We start from the raw sequence: 21,730 nt of genomic DNA, 5'->3' as shown, positions 1-21,730 counted from the left end.
TCCAACAACCTTCACCTCCTTTGCATCAGAACCCATTTGGATCTAGAGTTTGACCACATGGATGCAATTCCCATCACTTATTTGGATTTTGAATGACATTCTTTTCTTTGTCATTGTTACCATTTTGCCAGCCCATGGCATCAGTTGGACAGATTATTTGATTTTTTTTTTTGCTACTGTCTCACATTTGTGTTGTTTTGTTCCATATCATATTGTGGAGGGTCTTCTTGACATTTAACTTAATCAGAAATGCCCAAATTTACTCTGGAAGCAAACTGTCCGCTTTGACTGCTGCCGTTGCTCCAGGCCTGGATGTGCAGAAATAAAAAGTTTAGGCCTGTGAGAAGCTTTAATTTTCAGTGACTTTTGGTGTGCAAAGATCATAAAGGCACCACCATAAGCTCTTAAAAGTAGATTTATTATTTCAAATATCAAAAGTGGTTTTATTTCAAATACTAAAAATAAAAAAATATGACACTGAACAGGGTAAAAAAAAACCTTCATTATGCATTGAGCACTGTGTTGGAACTCCCAAAACCTTGGAGGTATAAAGTAAAAGAAAGTGAAACTACATTCTATTTGCTGAAAACAGCAATCCTGTGGCCAGAGGTGAAAAAAAAACATTTGAGTGATTTGATGCCCTCTGCTGTTTACAACAGGCTGCATCTCTGAAATGTCATCTAGGGACAACAGTGCAATTCTACAAAATACAACTAGCTGCTGGAGGAAAAGAAAACTTCTTTGTTTTTTGTTTTTTTTTTTCCCCCAAAGGCACCTCAAATGTGGAACAATTAGAAAATAAATAACGTAACACCTTTTAGTCAAAAAAAGATAACACTAGTTCAAACCCAGAACAAATTTGCCCGTAAAGATCCAGAACAGTCAGTCAGTCGTATAAAATAAATAATTCGTAGTGCAACATTTTGCTCGGAGTGTTACTTTCTAAGAATCTGATTTCAGTGCATACATGTCTGGAAGCACGAGGTCACTGTGCAGCAAGAGAAGACAGATGAATGACAGGCATCATTTCAGAACGCTCCTGTGGGCGAGTGATGACAGATGTGTTGAGCAGTGGTATGGGAGCTGAGACGAAATGGGGAAAAGAGCACAGGTGAAGAGGCAGAACTGTCCAACGTAAAAGCTGACGTAGGGGCGGAGTTATTGAATAGATTTCTGTCTGAATTGCATCTCACCGGGATGAGATGTAAGATGTGCATGCTTACCTGCGCCCCCAGCCTGGAGAGGTACCGGTTCCGCAAACCGAAAGCAGACATGGGTGCCAGCCTGGCACGCTCGCTCTGCACCACCTGACTGGGCTTCCTCCTGACCCTGCAGGGAATAATAATAATAATGTGGCCACCATAAACATCCCTACAGCCACGTTAAGATAATCACGGTACCAATGAGATGAACCGCACAGTGAGCTGCAAAAAGCCAGAGAAAGTAACACAATACAGGAGAGACACTGGAGACAGAAATACTGCAGTAATAAAAGGAGGATTCAAAGCATTAAAAATAATCCAGGTTTAATTGAATGTCAAAGGTCTTGGCATTAAACATGATTTGTTTCTACAAAATGTAATCCTTTAAGCGACTTTTCTTCCACTGCATTTTTTATCCTCAATCATATATATGCCTTTTTTTTTTTTTTTAAACATACAGATCATTAACAGTTGAAGCTAAAATAAATTCAACACCAGTAGTGGCAGTTACACAAAAACTGCACTGTCGTAACACAATAATGCAAACAAGGGGAAACTGAGTGTTTCTGACTTACCACTTTTTTGTTTTTGTAGGTTTGTTGTTTTTTTTTTTTAATTACTGACCATATCCGTACATGTGTTGAATGCATTCTGAACAATTCGACTGGGACTCGCTCGGCCCCAGCTGAGGTAGTGCATGTTAACCACGTGCAGCCCTGACAGCAGCGAAAATACACAAACCTCCAACCGAACGGCTGGAACGCTGAGAGGTAAACGCAGAGTACAGGAACACGTTGTTGCAAATGAACTAAGTTTGGTAAGTGCTCAAAACAAGGTAATAACCTGAACTCGATAAACGAGCAAATCTGCAGAACATCATTAATACGAGATACTTTATAAAAACGGCCAAAAGGATAAAATCATTCAACTGTTAAATGCATTCATAAAAAGTCTTTCTAGAATTTGTTATATTGTTGTGATATTATATCATTAAAAAATGAATTGTTTGAACTTCAAAAGTTCATACAAAACAGGTTAAAAAGGTGCATATGATTAAAAATAGAAAACAAATTTTGATTAGCAGTTATTGTAAACACTCACATGTGATGAGTAAATTAAAGAACTGAGTTTTCTGCAATACGGCAAGTAGAGTCCAGTTGGAAACTGTTGGCAAAATGAAACCGATAACCAAAATGTCTCCTGAATGTAAAATGTCTGCGTTGGATTGAATCAAATTTAAGATACATGAGTTGTTTTTCTTTCTAAAAACATTGGGTTCTGTCATGTGTCAGTGTCCTGGTGTAGATGGTTGCCAGTTATATTTGTTCAGTGTTGTGGCACAGAGCCAATCCTAGACAGTCAGTTTCAGACACCGAGAGCCACAGATGACATCACTGGGCGGAGTCAGAACCACAGTCCCGCCCCCTGCGGCCGTGGGCTGAAAGCTCTGGGGTGGACAGTGCAGCCTGCTGGCTCTGAAGCCCAGGACCATGTGTGTTCGCTCATCATCATCATCTGGAAAATATCAGTTACAGCACGGAGCAGAAAGTATTAGTCAGTGTGCACAGGACCCACAAACACAAGTAAATGACCTGTTAGAAAACTCAGAGAGAGTGGTGAGACAGAAACTGGAGCAGAGCTCTAATCCTGCCCACTGTGACACGTTTCATGCAAAAAAAAAAAATAAAACAAGAGAGAAGGAAGTAGTCACGAGCAGCTTTTAATGAGTTCGGTGTGAGACAGAGCAGCCACGAGTGGTTTGGCACCGGAGTGCATCATCATGCAGTGTTTGTAAAACTAAAAGCTTCAATAAATGTAGCAACAATTTACCTGCTCAGAAAACCCTGTTCTGCATCATGCTGCAGAATATTATGTCTTTCTTGTTAATTCTACGGCACAGGATGTGTGTGAAGTCAGAGTATTTAAATGAAAGACAGAAAAGGGACCAACTGAGATGTTAAGTAAAGCTTTTAAACGACAACATCTCGTGACTCTCAGCTCCTGATGATGACAGATAACTGACTCGGAGAGGAACGAGTTTCCTCAAAGACGTTTTTCCTCCTTTGACAGCTCAAATTGGCAAGATGTATGGTTGTCAGCCAAATTAAAAGGTATAATTCAGACCTTTTGAAGAAGGGTTCTGTGGTAAGGTGATAAAGAATATCTTACCTGTTGTAGATGGATCTTTGAGCGGCCTCAGTTTAATTCTGACAGAACTGATGAGCTGCTAGTCAGAGCAGGCCCAAGACTGAAGTCAACTGTTGTCAACCTGAACAACTCCAGTCTCAAAAATTAAACAGTTTATGCTGTTTCTATGAATCTGAACACTGGTGTCAATTTGGAACGAAATACAATTATTCTGACAAAAACAGCTAGCTGATGCCAATGCTATTTGTGCTTGCAGATAACCATTTTTATAACTGTGATGTGAAACCCACAGACACAGATTTATAAAATCTGTTTTTTTAAGACAGCAGTAATGCACTTTGGTCTTGGCCCTGCTCAGACTAGCCATTAGCTCGTCAGTCTGGTCAGAATTAAACCATTTCTGTAAACTGAGGTTGTTTACAGAGCTATTAGCAGCGGGTAAGATAATATTCGCTCATTCCTTTTCCATAGAGCCCCATGCCAAATTATCTGATCCGTCACTTTTAGCAGAAGTTCCACCAAAGAAGCCTTAAAAATTTTTATTTCAATAAATTATTTCTAAAAATTTGGCTGACAAAGTGTAATTTTTATTCCATAAAAAAAGACAAGGAAAATGTTCTGAGAGCAGTCCTCAGTGACGCTACAAACTTTTCTCTTTAGGGAGGTTACGGTTCACAGCAAAAACAACTAAAATGCTCTAATTGGACCATTCCTGCTTTTATTGCCATCACGAGTTCCAAAGTGCTCACAGGTGTCTAATTTTTCCCCCCTCTCAGGAAGAAGATTATTTATAATTTATTCACTTTGACAATTGGCCACTTTTCCTTGCCGTTGCTTGGAAATGCTGCTTTTAAAGTTGTAAATTAACATTTATAATTAATATACTTGAGCTTGTAAACAGCAGTGCCATTAGCACGTTTGCATAAACGACCACTTAAAAACACAATGGAGTATAATCAACCATCCCCTCAATTATAGCATGATTCAACAGCCATTTGCACTCGTGAGCCTTGTAAACTATAATTTACTAGTCATCCATTAAACAAAGAGCTCTAGATGTACAGTAAACTGGAGCTCTGGATGCGACTCACGCGTTTCAGGGGGCAGAACAGAAACAAGCCCATCAAAGTTTTACCCAACGACACAATCTTCAGCTGAATCAGTCAAAGAGCTCTGACCGATCTCAGTCTCCTAATTCAGATCATTTCTCCGTCACTTGATTTTATGAGGAAGTTGTGTTTCTGAGATGCTCGTTTAATTTTTTCTTAAGTGGACGGCAGCGTTGGAGCGTGAAGGATCGAGATACTTACTCCGCATCTGTGGTGGATTCTTTCAGGAGTTTGGCTCTGGCTGCAGCCGACCGGTTCAAATCTCCACCTGAAGGAAGAGAGCCAGAGATGTAAGGGGAAGGATGGTGGAGTAACGTGTAAAGATGTCGTGAAAAAAACTAATGAAAAGAGAAAAGTTCAGTATGGAGGGAATTTAAGACTCCAGGCTACCTTTGATATAATCCACAAAGTACAGCATCACCACTGACATCAGTGCAACTGCAAAACAAATCCAAGGAGAATTATGGACAACGTCCCTCAAAAGTGTCCAACAGGACTAGAATATTAAACAGGCACACTGGAGCTGATAACAAATACTGACTGCAAATGCAGGCGCAGAAAAACACTTCCAAAACCAGGTATCCTCTGGAGTCCAGGATGGCCCCCGCTGTGATGGAAATGACAGCAAGCCCAAGGTTCTGGATGGACTGCATGCTGGTGGACAAACACAGAGCGGGGTTTAAATTAGCTGCTGGGGAGAGACGGCAAATGAAGCAGGACATTTTCTAGTGAGGCCATAATTATGCAAAGAAAGAAAGGTGCTTACAAGCCATAGGCTGTGCCCAGCTGATGTTCAGGCACCACAAAGGCCACCATGGGCCACAGCGCACAGGCCAGCAGGGAGTACGAGACGCCGAGGAGGGACTGGAAGACAAGAAGTGTTCAAATGTACTTATTTTGTTTTATTTTTAAATACGTCCTATAGGTGTCCACTTAATTCCTTGGTACGGCTTACTACCAACACGACCACAATACTTTATGAAAGTTTTCAATACAAAATGTACAGTATTTAAATGTAATGTCACATGACTTTTTGAGTTTAATCAAAAAAAAAAAAAAAAAAAAAGTGGTCAAACGCGTTACCATGGCGATCCACGGGTTCCAGAAGGTGAAAGCCAGCATTATGTGAGCGGCGAGCGTTGCGATGACTGCGATCATCACCCAAACCACATTCCTCCCCGTCTTGTCAACAAGAAAGCCCAGAACTGGAGACGCAGGCGCTGAGATGATGTAAACGATGCTGAAAAAGACAGAAAACATCAGGACAGGTCCACGGAAACAGCTGGGACCTTATGACCCTTCTCTCACAAGACAACATGAATTCCTGTTTTTTTTTTGTCTGAATACAGGAGATGCAGCACCATAGCTCCGTCGTTCAGCTCATCTTTAGAGTCGTTTCTTCACAGGGGCGAGGTGACACACTTGACTTTGGAGACGGTTTAGTGCACACAATCTACTTTCAAAAAAACTTGATGACTGCCAGCGGTTCTCTGCGTAACTGTACAAATAGGACGTATGCAGACCTACACATGCAATTTGATAAGTTCCTCTTTCAAATATCAGTTTTATAAACTCTGGGCTTCACTGCGGTTTAATTCTTGTGTTTAAAGAAACTAACATTAAGGATGCTAAGATTGAAACAGATTTTATTTGGACAAATTTGAAATAGAATGTCTTGTTTTGTTTGGTTTTTTTAAAATCATCTTTTGTTACTGTAGCACTCGACAATAAATAAGTCTGAAATTTCATCCCCAGTCTATAAAAATAAATAAACAACAATAAAAATAAAAAAAAATTAGATTTTCTAGTTGAGGCATAAAACACTACACAAGATTACTGTTATGGCATTAATAGTCAATTTCTTCTCAAAATCAGATGAATATCTTTAGATGTGATGTTAAAAATAAATCATCTGACAAATATGGACTATTCACCTAATATTAGGGAGAAAATAGTATTTTTTTGTCATTTTAGTGGTGTTAGACACTTAGATTTATGCTCCAAGAACATAAAATATGACATTTGTCAAAATTACACCTTGCAAAAAGTTTAAAATATTTATTTTTTCCCATTTTCTTTTACAGAAATAGTTTTTTTTTTAAGATTCTCAATTCAAAAGAACTGAATATCCCTTTAAAACCTGCAGAATACATATGTAAGAGGAGCCTTTAAGTGTTTGCTGTCATTCGACAGCCTGCTACACCTGATCTGAGTTACCTGTTCACAGCTCTGGCTTGGGTTGGAGAGAAGTTGAATTTTTCAATGAAGAAAATCCTGAAAAAGAAAATAAAGTAGTAAGATAAGACGCCTCCCACTACAATAACTGCTCAGGTTCCAGACTTCCTCGACCACACAAAGGGAGCAGAAAATGAGTTCACTCGTGGGTCAGGAAACAGAAACTATATTCTCTTCATTTGCACAGAAACCCTTCGCTCTGGAGGCTCCAGTGTGCTGAAGAAAAGCCACGGCAGTTGCTAAATGATCTGAACGGCTTTCAGTGAGAGAGAATTAACGACGTGATTGTTTCAGTTGTTACATTCCCCCCGTCAGTCACGTTTCCCTTTCTGACTCTCACTGCTTTTGTGGCGTTAGAAAGCCTGTCCTGATTCCAGCCAGTCAGCAGTTTTGTCAGAGCCTGCACCTTCGATGTCATATGACCAAAGGGTGTTTTTAGGACCTGCAGCGCACAGAATATGGTGCCAGTGTATAAAAGGTCGAGGACGAGACTTTTGCTTTGGGAGACATGTTGGCCATCACTTGCTGATTAATTAACTTTTTTGGCCAAAACTAATTAAATATCCAATAAAGAACAAACTTATAAAAACTTGTTGGTTAGGAGAAAGAGGGAAAAAAAGATGAGATGATGAATTGTACAAAAGAAGTCACATATTCTTAAAAATATTACTGTTTTGGACTAAAAAAAAACAAACAAATCTACTCTGAAATAAAAACCCATCGACATGCACTGGATCTCATTTCTTCTCTTATCTTTACTAAATATTTTTTTTTATTTACTTCTTTTTCTAAGTCTAACAGCACATTTTTAAATAAACGCGTTACTGCTTTTAACTTTGTGCCTCTCGTCTTGATGAAATCAAAATGAGACTTTGTGCTCTTTTCTCTTTTCTCACTCAACGCCACAAACAGGCAGAATATCAGTAATTTCACCCCTTAAAACAAAAGTTCCTAACAAATGCTCTAGTGTGTTTCAGGTTTTCAAGCTGTTTTAATTAGGGTTTTTTTTTATTGCCAACTGTTTTTGTAAAATGAGACTGCAGATGATATAAATGACAGAAATCCAAAGACGGAAGCTTTTTTTTGGGAGAAATTAGGTAGCTTCAGTGTCAAAGCAACGCGTTTCTCTTTACATAAAAAGAAAACAGAAGCTGAAATGAATCCATAAAAATATCCAATGAATCAGGCGGTTTGAGCAGTTCAGGTGCTACTTCCCCGAGTTTTTATGACATGAAAGGAGAGCTAATGAAAAACCGCTCTGACTGTAATTTGATGCCGAGACATTAGAAGACGGATCGTGTTTGTGCGTCCGAGTGAGAGAGCAGACGGAGCGGGCGAAATACTCACTGTCCCAGTCCAATAAAAGGGAAAATGGCGACATAGTAGCCGACGCAAATGATGAAGATGAGCCACAGGGTGGAGGGGAAATCTTTCACGTCGGTCAGCTTGATCACTTCGCCTAAAAAAAGGGCGAGATTAAAACACGAAGGATAAGGTGAGACGACGGTTTTCTTTGAAAGGAGACATCTTTAACAAACTGAAAGGCCTACCATGATACAGCTTCAGACTAAAATCAAAAGATGGAGTTGCGCTCATTTCGGTCAAACCTCGAAAAATAATCTGAGCTGTCACACTCTGTATGTCGTTAACGTCGCTCAGCTACTCCAAAGTTTAGCTCAATATCTGAAAAACCGTCTGAATTATAGCTATTTTTGTGTTGGTCCATGTTGATCAGCTGTGGCGACCATTTTGAAACGAGCCAACTCCAAAGTTAATCAGTTTTAGATTCACATCCAGCAATGACTTCCTGAAAGTCTCATTAAAATCCGTCCAGTGGCTCATGATATTTTGCTAACAGGCAAACACTCGTAGACACTAGACTACAGAGGTTTTTGATGATAAATGGATAACTATGTGACTCCGGACGTAAAAAGGGTGTCATTAGGAAAGAAATTAAACAAGAATCTGAACACAGCTGTGAGGCTAATCAGCCCGGCTAAACTGTCAGAAAACAGACCTTTAATTCGACGTCGACAGGCACCTATCAGAGAGGAAAACCAGATAACCCACGTTATCTTACCCGTTTTCCCTTGTTCCTTATTCAGGATCTTCTCCGCTCTCTTATCAAGAAACGCCAACACCAAGGCACAGATTAGAGAAAAAACGCAGGTTGCAGCAGCTAAAAAAAGAAAAAAATGTTAAAGAAGTGTAAAGAAGCCTTTTTTAAAAAAGATTGTTGCACAAAACCTGACAACTGCTGACTGATTCTGTCAATATAAACTTATCTGAGATGGTCAGATTAAAGTTGAACTTACAGTGGCAGTGGAAACAGACCACAAAAAGACAAACTACTGCAAGACGGGCAAAAAGTAGAAGCACTTTTAAATCACTGAGAAATTGCTGTGGGGGAAGAAAAAAAAAAAAAAAAAATACAAGAACTGACACTTTTCCCGCCCCGTGTGATTCATCTGAGGCAGCAAGTAGCACTTTAAGTTCTCTTTTACCACTTCTTCTCCGTCCGCGCGGGCCGTGTTATCTGAGATCATCACTTACACAGAGAGGCTCCGGCGTCGGCGGCGCAGGGAGGCGGAGCACGCCGAACCAGAACCTCCATTTAAAAGTCTGTTCCGGCTCAGAGAGAGAAACGGGGGAGCTGAAACACAGGTGCGGGTTACCTACCGATCATGAGCGACCCGCCTAACGCCGTGTGTCCAGATGAGCCGACGGCGAGCGCAACCTGGTTGTACACCCAGCCCATGATGTTCATGTTCACAGTGCTGCCCTGCGAACGAGGGGAGAGAGAGCTGACACCACACAACGATGTGTGTGTGTGTGTGTGTTTTTACTAAAATATCACATGAAGCACTGACCGAATTCGACTGAATCACTGGGTGTACATCTACAACTAATTAACCTTTTAGTGTCAACTGGCCAAGGCCAGCTCACGCTAAAAGATAGAAAAATGCATATAATTCTGTCAATTTTACAAATATTGACCTAATATTTGGTTTGGGCGTAGCTGACACTAATCTCCCGACACATATTGGGATTTCTAACAGATTACACAATATCTTTACTTCAAATGCTGCCTTTAACTACTTGGAGTCAACTATCTGTTTGAAAAGATGAGCAAATTTTAACATCCAAGATGGATTTTTTCCCCCCAATAAAAACTCCTCGGTTGTTCCTCTACGACTGATTAACTTTTGGAGAAAATCCAGTCCAAAATGGCCACCACAAACATAAAAATGATTGAAATTCAGTCATTTTTTACAAATACTGAGCTAAAAGGTAAATACTCTGACTGATATCACTTCTCAACAGAAGATGATCTTAGTCTAAAACTGTGGCGTGAAAGGTGGTAGGTGATATGCATTCCTTCCAAAAACGCCAGGCTTTTAAATATGTTTAAATATGTAAGTTCATGTTCCGGATGTTCTGTTCTTACCAGGCGAGCCATGCTGAGCTGAAGCCCAAACACCAGATTGAGCTCTTTGCCTTTAAACCAGTTGACTGCGTACGTGTTTTGGGCCACGGCCAAGGACTCTCCTCCGATGCTATGGAGGGGAAAGAAGCACGTAAAGAAGGGAAAACCGGCAGAGTTAGACTCCATTTAGTAGACCGGTCGAAGGTTTTAGTTTTCCAAGACTTTGAGGAATTTACGATACTGTGAAAAAAAGTGTTAAAAACTCCCCTAATTTCTTCAAACTTTGCTTCCAAGGAGTCAAGACTTTTTTCTACTCTGTTAAAGTCGTCTTTATGAATAGTTTTTTGAGACTTTAAGAATATTTCAAAGCTTTTTTTTTCTTTTTGGTGATGGATGATTATTGTCTCAACACAACAAATGAGTTTAGAAGCCTTCCTTTGTCTGAATGATCCACAGTTCAGAGTGGGGTAGCTTAAAGAACAGCAAAAAATTAAAAATCTTCTAAAAAATACTCGGGCACTGGACTGAGAATGAGTGAAAAAAAAGCAGCCAAAGACCAAAAAATAACTTGGGAAAACTTTCACAAAGACTGGAAAGAAACTGATCAAGCAAACTTTAAAGAAAGATTACAAGAAAGTCTGGCTGAATCAAACTATACGGAAACAAAAGTTGATCTAATACCTACATCACTGAGAAGAAGCTTAAAACATCTGTATTGTGTTGATCATGGAGGTCTTAAAAGTTTTTACCCGAACACAAAACGCCCAGCTTCCATCAGCCAGAAACGATTCACCAGAGCTCCGGCTGCAAATATGACCTATGGCAAAAAAAGGTGAAAAGTTTAAAAACACATAAAATGGAAATGAACATTTCATGGATTCATTTTGCATCAATTCATACTGATCGTTTAAAAAACATCTAGATCTTAAAGTAGGCCAACCTGTCCGACACAGACGAACAGGGAGAAGATGATGGTTCCCATCCTGCAAAGACAAGAGTGGATAAGCATCAGGGCGGCGTCCGCACAATCCCCTCTTTCACTTTCGATTTAGTCGAGAGCACAACATTGGCGAAGGAGAAGAAAAAAAAATGCAAAACCGACGTCGTTTGTTCGTTTTTTTTTGTACCTGATCCCAAAAACCCTGTCGAGCAGAAACCCCCCGAAGAAGCAGAGGACCACGTTCGGCCAGGAGTACCAGGCGTACAGCTGCATGAAGGTCTCAGTGTTCAGGTTCAGATCCTGCGAGAATCAGGGGAAGAAGAACAACATAACCCTTCGAATGATTTCAGATTTGAGCTCTAAACGTAACCAATCAACACAGAAACGCTGCTCCTCAGTGGCAGGATTTAAACAGGAAGCGGGTTGATGTTTCTGATTGGATCGTGGAGCAGAGACCTCCTCAGCTCTCTGTGTCAAACTGGATGCTCCCCCGGGGTTGATGTCTCAGTCTGGGATGTGTAGAAACTTTAATTTTCTGCTGTATGAGAATAATTTACCTGGATGACTTGACTCTGAAGTGCAGCTGGATTGTCATAACAGAAGTAGCTTCCTGGAAAACAAAAACGCAAACATTAACAAACAACAACAACAACATAATAATAACAATAATACATTAGAAGAGCTTCGTACGAGCAGAATAAATCCGCCACAAGTGTTCTGTATGTCATTTTAGATTTCTGTAACTTCAGTTAATCCTGAAGTGTCGCCAGGATGCCGCTCACCGAATCCCAGGAAGCACATGAAGAAGAGGACAACCACCCGGTGCAGGAGGCGGCTGGGGTCGCAGATGGCGGCCATCAGTCTGCCGGGGCCCCGGGCCGCCTGCCGGTCGGCGAACGAGTCCTCGTCCTCGTCCTCGTCCCCCAGCAGGTTCCTCCGCTCCCCAAAGTCCGCCATGTTCGCCCGTTAGGGGAAAAACTTCCGACGGCAGAGACTGGAAGACGGAACCGATCGATCATATGACCCGGCTCGGGAGAGTCACGTGGCACGGTGACGTCACGTCGGTCGGGCACGTCGCGGGAGGGAGCGCGCGCATCAACTCGGAAGCGAGTGGAAGCATAAATGGCTTCAGTCGTTTAGGAGTAATTTATGCATTTAATCACATATAAATCAAATCAAATGTATTTATATAGCACAGTTAAAAACAACTGTCGCTGGCCAAAGTGCTGCACACATATAAAACATTTTTTTTAACTTAAAACAATTATTTATTTCATTTTTTGGGGAAAGGCAGCAAAAACTAAAGATGTTTAATTTTCAGCTAAAATAAAAGTGTGAATGCTGACTGATTTACTAAGGCTTGCTGGACAAATTGAAACTGAGTTTTAAAACCTGAAAAACAAATAAACAAACAACAAAACAAACAAACAGGAAACTAGCTAAATGCCAAAAGGAGCAAAGAAGCTAAAAGAAGCACTAGCTAAAAGCTAAAAATACAGAAATGTTAGCTGGAAGTGGCATAACACTGGCTAAGAGCTAAAAGTGTCAACATTAGCAAAAAGCAGCAAAATGTTAGTTAAAAGTAACAAAAGGCTGGCTAATTCAAAGCTAAAAACAGCTAAAGGCTAGCTAAGAGTATCAAAAGGTTAGTTAAAAGTAGCAAAATAATATCGAAAGTGGCATAAGAAGACAACAATAGAGGGAGTAAACAAAAAGAAATGTGTTTTTGAAGGAACTGAAGATGGGTATTTACCTTTAAATAAAGGTAAATTTTTTGAATGTATGATTGTTACAAAAACTAAAAGTCATGGCACCCATGTCTAGAATGAGCTGAATGTTTGATAGGAGAATAGCACAAAGTATGCAGAAGCAGTTAGAAGGCAAAAAAAAAAAAAAAAAATGCCCAGAAAAATAAACAGGAAAATAACAGTGAAAACAATAGTGTGAATGCTGAATCAACATGCAAACAGCAACATGCATTATCTGTAAGGTTATGTTTTAAATATTAAAATTTCTTTTTTTCAAAACAGATCAGTTAAAAACAAGCAGAGTCTAAAAGGTTAATGAAGAGATGTAAAAACTGTCCAAGAGCTAGAATAGTAGCGATAAAAGCTTATTATTGAACTGTGGGATAGTAAAAGTTGTTCTGCTTTTTATGAATATGTGTGACCTTACCTTACCCTGTTCATAAATGTATTTCTCATATAGTATCTGTCCTTTTAAAGGGGCTATTTCATGCTAATTTAAAGCCTTGCTAAGTTTATTTGATACGTAGTCAGATACGCTTTGACTGTTTTAGAGCGTGGTGTCAGATATTTCTTCTTAGGCTGCAGTTTTTCTTGTGAAATTGAGTCTGAAATGCTCAGTTTTAGTCTCTTCATGACATGCACAATCTGTAATTGGGAGGACACGCTGTCCTTTTTCAGTCAAATTTGAGACAGTAGGTTATTTTATTTTATTATATGTTCTTCTGCCCCCTAGTGGGCAAAACGGTTCATTGCAGATAAGTATTTACAGCAGCCCTATTGCAGTATTCCAGAAAATGTACCAGGAAGTCAAAGGAAATTGTGTATTTTTATTGGATTTTTCCTCCGTACTTCTTTTCTTTTTGTTTTTAGTATTTGTTATCTTTTTGTGGGATTCTATAAATGTAGCTGTTGTGATGGAAAATAAATTTTAGGTTCATTTAATAATAAAATAAACCCTCATCAAACCACATTCTCAGCTTTCAGCCACTGATCAGGAAAGCTTTTGCTATCAAAACTAAAATAAGGACAGCAGTTGAGAAATATGGTCATTGATTTGAGCCATTTCACATTATTTTATATAAGGTTCTGTATTTAGACTCTTTTTGTGCTATACTGGAAGCTCAAGTGCAACTGAGCGTTGCACTTTACCCACTCGGGGTTGACCCTGTTGTTGGCGAGCATCTCATTTCATCAGCTGAAGCTGGGTAATTTTGCTGCGATTAGTTGAGGTAAAAGTGAGTTAAACGTTTATTATTTGATTTGTATTTCTGTCAGAGACAGTTTGAACACTTTAACCATGTGTTAGAATGACTTGTTTTCCTGTGAATGAAGCTCCATTAAGCTGCTTTTATATTTCTGGAACATCTTGACATGAAACCTTAAAAAGACATTCTGATTGGCTTTACTGATGTGTAAACATGTCAGGTCTTTCTGACCCAACCAACCAGTTCGAAGGAACTGTTAGTCCTGTCCTCCTTGAGGAATTTGGCACAATTTGCCCACAACCTGAGTGTGTGCAAACACACGGTTTGTTTAATTTCCGTTAATGCCATTTAACATTTCTCATGATTCTCAGCTACAGGGTCATCTGTCAGCTGATTTAATCTGCGGGTGACAAACGGCCCTCCCGGTGGCTGTAGTCGCCGCTCTGACCGCGCTGTAGCTCATTAATTTCCTGCCCAAATATCAGCTTCTGTCACGACCGACAGAGGGTGGGCTGGAGAGAGATCATATTTCATTATTAGATTAATCAAACCCGCATGCAGACTCAATTATAAATCATGTGGGTGGTGACATTAATCCTGCACAAATAGTTTGCGAATGTCCTAAAACCCATCTTTTAGTTGTTGCAGAGTACAGGAAGTCAATTTATTTTAGATTCACAAATATTTTTCTCTTCTCTGGTTCAGTGAGTTATTTAGAAGGTGATGTACTTCGGGGTAATGTTAAACTTAGTTAGCCTTCAGCGTTATCGAACATTTTATCATTTATTTCCAGTTTTGCAAGGATGTTTTGCAGGCCACTATTATACACAAAAGGTGGAAATAGCTCAGTTTTTCTTCAGAAGTTAAGCGCACGAGGAAAATTCTTTTGTTCTGAAACACGGATGGCTGCTAGGGTGTGGCTTTGGAGCCAATACTCCCTGATTAGGTAAAAAAGAAAAGCTTCTTTCATGAGGTCAAAAATGTTTTCAGTTATTTTATAAAAATATCTCTTTCTAATAAAGTGCTGGTGGTCCTTTCGGAAAGCATTTCCATAATCGAGTAGATATTAGGCTAGAAGTTTCAAATATGACCATCTCCACTTTCTTTTCCACATATGGTCACTTCTTCTCTCAGAATTACCGTTTATAAACCAATAAGTGATGCCAACGTGGCTCCGTTTATCTTGTATGTAGAGCTGGTTGTTGGTCCAGTTAATGATAATTGGCAAAAGGCCGCAGGTATTGATCACCAGTCTTGTTAAACACAAATACAGAATCCTCTTTAGTCGAGCTCACAGGTTTAAAATGTACAAATGTGAAACATAGGTCAGATATGAACACAAAAACCAAATATTTTACCAGACAAAGAAATAATAATAAAAATAATAATTAAGCAAAGCACATAAAGAAGTTTAGACCCGTTCAGTGAGCAAACATTCATTACATATTTCACTATTATGTTCAAAAGAGAAGCATGATATAATTTTTCTCATAATAACAAAACTTTCAACGGGACAAATGATCACAAATCATGTGTTTTGATGTTTTTTAATGATTAATAAAAAACAAAACCTGTAACATCATGTAAACAAAAACATAAAAAAGAAGAACCCACAAACGGTTGTTTGCACTTTCCAATAGATTACTGTTGCATTTTTTTAAAACAGCTGACCTGTTTCATGGCAGATGTTTTGATTTAACAGAATAGGAGAACCACAGTTCTATTAATGCTGGCTGTGACTCATTTCTGCAAACCCAGAATTTTCTGTTAATGCACCAGTGCTGGTCCTGTTCTTTCAAGTCAAAATGTCTTTCATAAAATAGACCCAATAATTACATGCATTTAAATAACTGAAAGGGCAAATATGTACATATAATAAGGCTTTGTTTATTTAGTTAGTAACATTATAACAATATACATTTTTTCTCTTTTGTCTATTTTTGATTTCTACATCACTACAAGCAGGAAACTATCTGTTTGTTTCCTGGAATGACTTATGTGGCTATGAACTAATTTAAGTTACTTTTATTTTGCTGTATTCAAAAGTAAAGGTAACCTGCTACATACATGTACTTTTTAACTTTGTAAAGTTTTGTTACGTGTATAAAAAAAAAAGAAAATCTGGCAGTTTTATGCAAAAATGATAATGATCAACCTGTTTTTTTCCACATTTGTCAAGAATTTAATCAGAAATTCAAGTTTACCACATTTCAGACTCCTCCTCCGTTATCTGGTATGTCTAATATAGAAAGAGGAAACTAAACCTTTAAGCTCAATATTTGCATGACTCATTTCTTCAAGTTCTCCTCCATGAAAAGAACCTATATACAGTTGTAATGTGTCAAATATACATTTGGTTAACAATATTACATAAGACTCACCATATATATGACTGCCACTAAATCGATCTAAACTTCTGCTTTTTCACCATTTCATCCCCAATTCATTCAGTACCTCATAGATAAATAAACATGAAAAAGTTTGTGCTGTCAGAGTTTGCACGTTTCAGAAAAAAGTTCGGCAAAGGGGAAAGGCAGTTTGTACAAGATTAGACAACAGGAAGTAGAAAATGACAAAGGGGATAGTTAAGGAAACGTTTAAGATGAGTAAGCAAACCATGTGCAGAAGTGCTCGGTCAGTGCAGAAATAATAGGCAATGTGTGCACAAAACTTAATGACCTCCACTTAACTTGTGCCTTTAAATAGCACTGTTCATTCAACTGAATTGAACAGATTTTGTAACAAGTACAATAAACAGTGTTTCAGGCTCATCCTGAAGTCTCTGATATGAATTGTTTGGAAATGTCATTAGGTGACAGTTTGTGGTTCATTTGTGACATCTCTATTTGTATGGATGTTGCTCTCGGACTGCCCATGGCAGCTTTGCAGAATGTGGCCGTCAGTCTTCTCATGAACACCTTGCACAGGAAGACATAAATTAGTGGGTCAAGACATACATTAGTGGTCGACAGCCACAATGTGGTTTCCTTAGCTAGGTATAATGCATCCTTTGCTCTGCAAGTAGCTGGTGTGCTGTTGGTTTGAGTCAGAGTGTAAGGAACGCGAACGAAGTGGAACGGGGCGAAGCAGATAAAAAACACCCCCACCACCACAAACACTTTTGCTTTGGTTCTTCGACTTGCACTCCGAGAGCTGCTCTTGGAGGCTTTGTATGACTCATAGACCTTCTTGCTGATGACTGTGTAGCAAACGACCATCAAGGCAAACGTGCCCCAAAATACAACCTAAAAGTAAACATAAACACTCATGAAGCAAAACAGAAAGTTGAAGCCAAATTTGTGTCCCACATGACTGAATGGAGGGTACGCAATAAACATATTCAGCTTTTGATGAGACTAGGATAAGGTTGCTGATACCACACTCATCCATGAAGTTAAAATAACACAGTTGCATAGAAAAGGCATAGTGCATGAAGTCTGTAAACATTAGAAAAACAGTCACAGGACTAGTGTTTTTTTATGAATGGGGTTCTGTGAAAAAGGTTATGAACAGTTATTATCTCACCTGTTTGACTACTTTAGTTTGGAGAAATAATTTCTGTTTTACCAAACTGATGAGCTTACAGCTAATCTGAGGTAGGCAGAGACCAGAGTTGACTACTGTCCGTCTGTCCTGCCACAGCAAAATCTAATGTGTGAAGATTAGGGGTGGGAATCTTTAGGCAACTCACGATTCAGATTGATTATGATGCAGAGGGCTGTGATGCGATCATAAAACAATTTTAGATAAATCATAATGCATCCAGAACACTAGGTAACAAAATTTTACTGTTGTCTTGTTTTTTGGGTTAAAACTAGCTAAACAAAATAGAAAATGGCTAAATTTCACTATTCTTCCAGTGCTTTCTAGAAAGTCCTAGAAATTTCTAAAAGTTTTAAATATTTATATAATATAATAATGTATAAATATATATAATATATTTATTTATTACCATATAATATTTATATATATTCAAGTTTAGAATATTCTAGAACATTTTAGAAGATTTATTAAACTCAAATTCTAGAAATTTCTTGCAAAATCTAGAGTTAAGGAAGGTAAATTAAATTAAAACATTTTTATTTTATTTTTTGGATTGCTTAAATTTATTTGTCTTGACAATTAATAGTAACTGGTATTACATTGTAAAAAGGCAAATTTGTAAATTGGTTGTCTGATTCATGAAGCGTAAGGATCAAAACTGTTTTTTGTTTTGTGTTTAGTTTTTTCTGTCAAAAATACAGCATGTAAGCCACAAAATTTTAAAAGAAATAATGGGTATTTTCTGTTGTTTTGCAATAAAAGGAGTTGGGAAATACCACTTGCCAGAAACAGAAACTGTGTTACACCGTGAATCACACTTTAAACAAAACCCAGATAGACTGAAATGCTACAATTTTAAGAGTTTTATCCAACCTTATCAGATAGTTTCCTGCCATGTGTCACCCAATTCATTCTGTTCTGCAATATGTGTTTCACATGAGATGTTGTTGACAATGAATCACACATCTGCTGTAAAAAAACCTGTAATGCAAAATTACACAGACCAAAAGCAAAGTAATCTACTCTGGTTTTGATCCTGCTCAGATTAGAGATTATTTTGGTCAAAATTAAACTCTGTTTTACTAAACTGAGTCAAAGAGCTATCTTCAACAGGTGCAATATTAATTGTTCATGACTTTTTTCAGAACCAAGGCATTGACTGTTTGCTTGAAACACTAGATGTGACTTTATGACATATCTGAAACACTTTCATTCACCAGAATAAACCCAATTTTTAAAAGTTCTTATTTCTTTTCAGAATATCTACCTGACAGAAGTAGTTGAGTCCTGTATGCCACCGCAGACCAGCTTTGTTCTTCATGGAGGAACACTTGATTCTATTCTGAGAGAATTTTGGCGGCTTATTGCTGAGAATGATGTTGGGTAGAGCCAGAGATAACATCACCACCCAAACAGCTGCGCACAGAAGCTGTCCAACACGGACCCGCTGCAGAGGACACTTCTCAAAGGGCTTGACGATCTTCAAGTAACGGTCCAAACTGATGAGGCCCAGCAACAAAATGCTGATGTACATGGTGGTGTAGAAGAGGACACCAGAGTATCTGCAGTGAAAGGCACGTAGATCCCCGGAACCCCCATTTGCATCACTCAAGACTTTTATAGGGATGGTCAGGGTCATCAGCAAGTCAGCCACTACCTGTTGTTAAAGCATAAGAGGTACGTCTTGTTGTTATTTGCAATTCTCAAAGCATTTGCTTCATGAAAGCCTTATTCAGTGGCTTACCACATTTTTTAGAAAGACCACAAATGTTGAATTGCTGGGGATTTTGAAAAAGATCCATGCAGCAAGGGAGTTCAGTATCAGGGCGACTAAACAGAGGATGCCGTACAGACCAGGTAAAACCACGCTTGTTACACCATTAGTGGAATTACACCCAATGGGGGCATTGGACGATGTGTTGTTCATCTTCCAGCGTTCAGTAGATCTTTAAATGGGTGAGAAAAACACACTTTGAAAGACATTACGAAGAGAGGACCTTGTACAAGTGTTAACCAATCAAACCAATCAAACGGAGCAGCATCAACCATCTCATTACAGTTTAACATTTTGTCAGGAAACATTGCATTGAACAACAAAACACTGTTGAAGACCTGCATCCGCCAACAAAAATGGAGTGGCTCTACAAAGAAGTACAAGGTGCTGGTGCCCAAAGTAACTAAAATCTATTACTTTCATATCCCATGTACTTTTAGTTTCCAGAAGTGTAAAACAGAAATAAGTTGAAGGCTCCATCTCTTGCACATTAATTCTAGGAACAAAATATGCAAAATGGCTAAGGCAAAATAATAATAAAAAAATCTTAGATGTAGTTTACAAACCAGTGGTGAAGTCACTTTGCTTTCATCTGTCAGTCTAGGAGATATGTGCAGCGTTATAGTTATACTTTCACATAACTGATATTTTATCTCAAATAGATTTATCTAGAAGCTAAGCCTTACCCTCCTTTCGTTTCTTTACTGTGATTGTCAGCATTTGAAGAATACTGAGAGCCATGGAAAACTCAGTATTTCAAAAAAAAAAAAGAAAAGAGAAGGAAGTGAAATATCCAAATCCCCTTTCTCCCCTTTATCCAAAAAAGGAAAGTGAAACTTTCAAAAAGTAAAGAAAAATACAGAAAATCTCCTATTGATTTATCAGTAAAGAAATTCTAGTTGGGAGTCTGTCTCACTCGATGCTTCCACCCCTCCTCTTTTTCTCCATTGAAGTGTGTGTGTTGTTTCTGTGTGTGTGTGTGTTTGATGCTCTTACAATTGGTGGTCTCTGGAGTTACTGTGTGGCTGTCTTGTCACAATCCCAATGCGTTTGCCAGTCTTCCTCCGGGTGAAAGACCCCTTCCTTCCTTGCTTCCTGTTTCAATTGTCTGCTGAGAGGCTCGCTGTGCTCCGTGCCAGCCCCTCTGCCGCCGCAAGCCTGCTTCAGTCTTACCAGCTCTTTGCACGTGAATGCTTTGACATTGAACCAAATGCTGAGACCTCCTGCACAATGTTGCACCTCCCTTCATGCCTCAGCATATGTTAAGATCAGTCAAAAGAAAAGAAAAGAAAAAAAGAAGTGGGCATTTAAAGTGAACGTATTCATTTCCCCTTAAATTCACCACTACAGGTGGCGAATTTAAAATGTAGTTTTTGAAAAAGTACGTTTAACCTGCAACTTTTGTCAACTGCAGGAAATCTTCGATACAAGTTTTCCCAGTAATCATATTTGATTAAGTTTTGTTGTCGGGGTCCTTTCTGTCCTTCGTGTTGAAAAACAATAGTTCTTTCTGAGAACATCCAAATATGACTTCCTGTGAGACTTCTGTTGGATCTGAGCCAGGAAATGGGACAGAAATAGAGGAGAAAGTGTCAGAGAAATGGCATTCATGTGTTTACTACTGTGCTCACTCCACACATGTGCTGTTGTTTGGTCGGAATCGGCTTTATTGTGAATGACACAGTTACTTGTTTTGAAATCTGCACAGACTTTAGGATTTACATCCCATTATCATTTATGACATCACATACATCACATTTCCGAAGGATGAAAAAACTAAGCTGACCAGCTGTCAAGCATGCAGTGTTTATTCAGTTTTTAAATGAGTGCACTAAAATATGTTTTTGTACATCAAACAGGATATTAAATAACCAACAAACAATAATCAATACAGTGAAATTATTCTACACACAGTTTTTTCCTATTCGTTTGTTTTACAGTAAATTATAAACAGGGATTGCCATAATATTTACAGCTGCACATTTGCAGGACCTAACTCAGAACCTGACCTATCTGGTATCTAACCACAAACCTCATTATACTTCCGTTTAAATGCACAAGTTAAGTTTCATTTTATGTTTTTCACCATCACATGCCTTGCAATGTATACTTTCCAGAGCTATTTTAAAACAAACAAACAAACAACCCCCCCCCCCCCCNCCATTTAAAGATTCTGAATAAATTCAGATCTTTTGAAGTGAGGTGAGCTGAAAGGGTATAGCCACAGCTAGCTGCTGCTGCCACTTTTTTATGCTTACAAATAATTGCAGCGTTATGAGTAAATAACCACAAAGACTAGCTGCTGCGTCTGTTGGCAACTAGTTGGCAAACAGTATTTGCAAAGGAGTCTCCACCATGTCTCCATTCTCACATTTGTTGGGGGTTCTCGATTTCCTTGC

At 38.8% G+C, this 21,730-nt stretch overlaps 2 protein-coding genes across 5 annotated transcripts; both read right to left on the bottom strand.

Moving 5' to 3' along the window:
• Positions 1–399: 399 nt before the first annotated feature.
• On the bottom strand, positions 400–12,106 carry mfsd1 (major facilitator superfamily domain containing 1). 2 transcript variants are annotated; one of them, XM_017424599.3, is made up of 17 exons: positions 11,844–12,106; positions 11,619–11,671; positions 11,249–11,361; positions 11,062–11,104; positions 10,871–10,938; positions 10,143–10,251; positions 9,374–9,476; positions 8,775–8,873; positions 8,042–8,153; positions 6,677–6,733; positions 5,543–5,699; positions 5,226–5,323; positions 5,001–5,113; positions 4,850–4,897; positions 4,661–4,727; positions 1,224–1,329; positions 400–1,083 (listed from the first exon to the last, which is right to left on the bottom strand). In XM_017424599.3, the coding sequence occupies exons 1-17, from the start codon at positions 12,016–12,018 to the stop codon at positions 1,024–1,026; spliced, it is 1,581 nt and encodes a 526-aa protein (XP_017280088.1). In that variant the 5' UTR covers positions 12,019–12,106; the 3' UTR covers positions 400–1,023. The 2 variants fall into 2 exon arrangements, with proteins under 2 accessions (XP_017280088.1, XP_017280087.1); XM_017424598.3 differs by lacking the exons at positions 400–1,083; positions 1,224–1,329 and adding an exon at positions 1,611–2,717 and having other exon boundaries at positions 11,844–12,104.
• A 3,441-nt stretch (positions 12,107–15,547) lies between these two features.
• Positions 15,548–20,556, bottom strand: LOC108240816 (P2Y purinoceptor 13). 3 transcript variants are annotated; one of them, XM_017424601.3, is made up of 4 exons: positions 20,328–20,554; positions 19,302–19,503; positions 18,825–19,214; positions 15,548–17,259 (listed from the first exon to the last, which is right to left on the bottom strand). In XM_017424601.3, exons 2-4 carry the CDS (start codon positions 19,482–19,484, stop codon positions 16,783–16,785), a joined length of 1,050 nt encoding a protein of 349 aa, XP_017280090.1. In that variant the 5' UTR covers positions 19,485–19,503; positions 20,328–20,554; the 3' UTR covers positions 15,548–16,782. The 3 variants fall into 3 exon arrangements, with proteins under 3 accessions (XP_017280090.1, XP_024863487.1, XP_037835534.1); XM_025007719.2 differs by lacking the exon at positions 19,302–19,503 and having other exon boundaries at positions 20,328–20,556; XM_037979606.1 differs by lacking the exon at positions 20,328–20,554 and having other exon boundaries at positions 19,302–20,312.
• Positions 20,557–21,730: the final 1,174 nt, after the last annotated feature.

The sequence above is a fragment of the Kryptolebias marmoratus genome, linkage group LG2 (genome assembly GCF_001649575.2).
Source record: "Kryptolebias marmoratus isolate JLee-2015 linkage group LG2, ASM164957v2, whole genome shotgun sequence".
Classification (NCBI taxonomy): Eukaryota; Metazoa; Chordata; class Actinopteri; order Cyprinodontiformes; family Rivulidae; genus Kryptolebias; species Kryptolebias marmoratus.
Note: the sequence above shows the minus strand (reverse complement) of the source record. Positions and strands in the feature narration are given on the sequence as shown.